We start from the raw sequence: 4476 nt of genomic DNA, 5'->3' as shown, positions 1-4476 counted from the left end.
TCTGTATTTTTTTTAATACAACCGAATATCACTGTGTTTTGTGATTTTTATTGTTTGAATACAGTCGAATTGAATACGGTGAATTGAATACAATGTATAATTATGAATAATTGATGAGGTACAGAATGAGATGAAGACAAAAGAAAATAGGGTTGGCTTCTTCAGTTGATAGAGGAGAAATGTTCGATAAAACTAAGGAAATGAGGCATCTTTTGTTAATGTCTATGTTTGTAAAAGGTATTAAGCCTTCAGAGCAGACCACCTCAATACAACCCAACAAAAATAAACAAATGAATCCCAATGTTGCCTCTACATTCCTCCGGTCTGATAAAATATCAATAAGTTTATTTCCTAGTTCCTTCTAGAAGCAGCACACGTGTTTATAGAGACTACATTATTTTTTATTTTCTGATATTGGAATTACAAATTAGTTATAGTATAACAAATAAGATATATGACAATTGGAGTTAGTTATTAGAGAAAGATTCTTTCTTATTTGTATATATAGGAACGTTTGTACAGTCTTTACACACAAGAAATATACAACATAAGAATATTCTCTCAGATATCTCTAAATTCCTACATGGTATCAGAGCTTTAGGTGCTCTTTCTCTCGTTTTTTTACATGGCTCCTTCAAATGAAGAACAATCAACTTTGTCCTCTACTACTTCTACTAATTCCACTGTCATGGATTCATCAAATCCTTACTATTTTCTTCCTTCTGATTCACCAGGAATGGTGTTAGTCAATACCCTCTTTGATGGTAAAGGATATGCATGATGGAACAGGGCTATTGTGATTGCCCTTTCAGCTAAGAACAAACTTGGTTTTATTGATGGTTCTTCTTCAGACCTACTGCAGATTCAGCTCAGTATAGGACTTGGAGCCTATGCAATAACATGGTCATATAATGGATCCTCAACTCTCTCTCAAAAGATATAGCTGAATCTGTTCTATACTCAAAAACTACAAGAGAAATCTGCAAAGAATTAGCTACCGGACTTGGACAGTGCAATGGTGCACAACTATACCAACTTCAAAAAGAGTTATCAGATGCAGTCCAAGGTGCTTCAGACAAAGCAGGTTATTTCACAAAGGTTAAGAAGATCTGGGATGAACTCAATACTTTAAACACCTTTGATCACTATTCCTGTAAGTGTATCTGTGGTGGTAAGATAAAAACCATGAAATTACATCCGGATGGAAGACTTATACAGTTTCTCATGGGGCTAAATGAAGGTTACTCTGGTGCAAAAAATAGCATCTTAATGATGGATCCTTTGCCCTCAATCAATCATGCTTACTCTTTGCTCATTCAAGATGAGAAACAACGAGAAGTGCATGTGGCATCATATCCCACTCAAGATGTCCAACCAAAAGTTCAATTGAGGACAGAAGCCCACAAACACACAAAAATTCAATGGAGGATTCAGAACAAATTTTGAGAAACAAAAAGGAGGAAAGTTATGCACCTATTGTAAGATGACTAATCATGTTGTTGAAAATTGTTATAGGTTTATTGGTTTTCCACCAGATTTCAAGTTCACCAAAACCAAGAGGTTTCAAACATCAGACACATCAATGCATCAGTTGTTGAGACTGAAGCAAACAACACACAGTCCATTCAGGAAGTGGGAGCAACTTTTAATGCAAATATCATAACTCAAGAACAGTTTTCACAGTTGTTTCAGTTGCTTCAAGAGGTGAAGGTTGGCCAACAAAATGAACAGAATTCTGATGCCAATGTCTCTACCAACTATGCTGGTATCATTACACCTCTTTTAAACTCTAATACTTTTTCACTATCTTGTCATACTAGCTCACATTCATGGATACTTGACTTTGAAGCTTCAGAACACATGACCCATGACAGAACCATTTTGAAAACCTCTTTTAGCAGCATTGTATGTTAATTTGCCAAACTCACATTATACTAAAGGTCACTCACAAAGGCAGTATAACAGTCCTATCTGATCTTGTTATGCATAATATCCTTTTTGTACCTGATTTTAGGTTCAATCTCCTATCCGTCCACAAGTTCACTAGTTAGTTGAATTGTTTATTGATTTTTGCTTCCTTTGGTGCTATATTGTAGGCCCCTTTAATGAAGAGGCCAGTGGTTCTTGGTAAAGTTAAGGAAGGTGTCTATCTACTCAAGTTAGCTCCACTCAAGCCTAGCTCATTTTCAACCAAAATCCAGCCCAGTTATTTCTCAGTTTCTTCTCAACAGTCTCTTTAGATAGAATAACTTCTAAGTCTATTTGTAATAGCACTATTAGTAGTGGTACTTATGAGTTTCCTTCTACCAGTAAACCTAGTCCTACTTTGGTTTTTCCTAATGTAAGCCTATGGCACAAAAGGTTGAGATCTTTGCCTTTTACTAGTATGAAGAATATTTCAAGTTTTTATTTGCCATCTCTTAGCAATTCTAATCATGATTGTGAAGTTTGTTCTAAGGCTAGACAGGCAAAACTTCATTATTCAATCAGTAGCATCTCTACCAAAGCCAATATACATGATGGTTATAGATATTTTCTTACAATTGTTGATGACTTTAACAGGGGTACATGGACCTATTTGCTTAAAACTAAAAGCAATGCATTCACCATTCTCAAATTTTTTCTAGCCATGGTAGAAAGACAATTCAATATAAAAGTTAAGATCATTAGGTCTGATAATGCAAAAGAACTGGGATCTAGTCTGTCTCATTCAGATTTCTTAGCCACTCATGGAATCATCGACCAAACTACTTGTGTTGGTACACCACAACAGAATGAGGTCGTAGAAAGAAAACATAAACACCTTCTAGAAACCTGTAGGGCACTACTTTTTCCCACTTGCCTTTGTCCTACTAGGGAAAGTGTCTTTTGACTGCTACTTATCTTATTAATTGATTCCCTTCAATATTGTTGAATTTCAGATCACCCAATAAAATTTTATTTGGCAAGGCCCTTTCTTATGATTCTCTTAGATATTTTGGATGTTTGTGCTATGCATCTACCCTATCCCATCTCTGATCAAATCTTGATCTAAGGGCAGTAAAATATGTCTTCATTGGTTACCCTTTCAATCATAAAGGTTATAAATTGCTGGTTTGGACAGTCATAAAATTTTTGTTTCTAGGGATGTCAAATTTCATGAAAATATTTATCCTTTCTCTACTCTTCCTCCCATTCCTACAATTTTCCCAAATATGAAACTTTCTTGCATGCCACACCTGGTGATCTACCCTCTTTTCCTCCTAGTTAACATGCATCTTCTCCTATGACTTTTGTCCCTTCTAATTCAATGTCAACTTCTATCTCTTCATCTCATATCTCTAGACCTATTTCTTCAAGGTTCACTTCCAGAATCCATTCACCTGCTATATATTCACCTAGAGTGTCTAGTCCCTCTTTCAGTCTTGTGCTTTCGCCCACTCCCTTGCCTGTACTCAGAAAATCAACTAGAGTCTCAAATTCCCCTCCTTATTTGGCAGATTATGTGTGCTATGATGTTTATCTCACTGACCTAACTTCTACTTGTTTTGCAACTTCTCCCTAACCTCTTATATTACCTTTTTGTTCCTTTTCTCATTTTAATCAGTCACTTCTTAGTTATATCTTACATATATAAGAACCTACCACTTTTTCTCAATCCTCTTTGCACCCATGTTGGCAGGAGGCAATGACAAATAAATTTGATGCTTTAGAAGCAAATCAAACCTGGGAAGTGGTGGAACTTCCTAGAGGATAAGGAGAACTTCCTTTCAAATGGGTGTACAAAGTGAAATATAGAGCATAGGGAAGTGTTGAATCATGTAAATCTAGACTAGTAGTTCGAGGGTATACTCAACGAGAGGGAATTGGTTACACAGAAACATTTTCCCTCGTGGTCAAGATGACCACTGTTAGGTGCGTTTTGGCAGTAGCGGTAAAGAAAGGTTGATATTTATTCCAATTAGATATTAATAACGCTTTTTCTCATGGTGACCTACAAGAAGATATATATATGCAATTTCCAGTAGGCATGAAACCTCCTACCTCTCATCATGTTTGCAAATTGAAGAAGTCACTGTATGGGCTAAAGTAAGCCTCTAGGCAATGGTATGCCAAGCTCACCGTCGCTTTGAGTTTCAAAGGGTTTTCCCATTCACTTAATGGATACTCTCTATTTTTTAAGAAGCCATCCAAGGGAGTTTGCATTCTTGTAGTCTATGTCGATGATATTCTTTTAACAGGAGATGATCTTGCAGAAATAACACTATTAAAAACTTTCCTTCATCAGAGTTCAAAATTTAAAGACCTAGGACATGCCCATTTTTTTCTTGGTATGGAAATTATTAGAGTCACAAGGTTTAATTGTTACACAAAGAAAGTTTACCCTTGAACTTTTGTTTGAGTTTGACTGTTTTGACAAAAGAGTCGTGACTTCCCCGCTTGAACCTTCCACAAAATTAGGAGTTGATGTTGGCGATTTATTGCTGGATCCCACGA

General features: G+C 36.1%; 1 protein-coding gene across 1 annotated transcript; it reads left to right on the top strand.

Moving 5' to 3' along the window:
• The first annotated feature begins 625 nt into the window (after positions 1–625).
• Positions 626–3736, top strand: LOC138904171 (uncharacterized). Its single transcript, XM_070192703.1, has 6 exons — positions 626–764; positions 938–1380; positions 1516–1905; positions 2097–2158; positions 2272–2341; positions 3662–3736. Exons 1-6 carry the CDS (start codon positions 626–628, stop codon positions 3734–3736), a joined length of 1179 nt encoding a protein of 392 aa, XP_070048804.1.
• Positions 3737–4476: the final 740 nt, after the last annotated feature.

The sequence above is a fragment of the Nicotiana tomentosiformis genome, chromosome 1, assembly GCF_000390325.3.
Source record: "Nicotiana tomentosiformis chromosome 1, ASM39032v3, whole genome shotgun sequence".
NCBI classification, from domain to species: domain Eukaryota; kingdom Viridiplantae; phylum Streptophyta; class Magnoliopsida; order Solanales; family Solanaceae; genus Nicotiana; species Nicotiana tomentosiformis.
The sequence above is the reverse complement of the archived record's forward strand: the minus strand, read 5'-3'. Positions and strand labels throughout refer to the sequence as shown.

Coding starts and splice junctions, on each gene's coding strand:
- LOC138904171 (XM_070192703.1), top strand. CDS start 626: ATGGCTCCTTCAAATGAAGAACAATCAACTTTGTCCTCTACTACTTCT. Junction 765..937: donor AGTCAATACCCTCTTTGATG/GTAAAGGATATG, acceptor CTCTCTCAAAAG/ATATAGCTGAATCTGTTCTA. Junction 1,381..1,515: donor CTCAAGATGTCCAACCAAAA/GTTCAATTGAGG, acceptor AAATTGTTATAG/GTTTATTGGTTTTCCACCAG.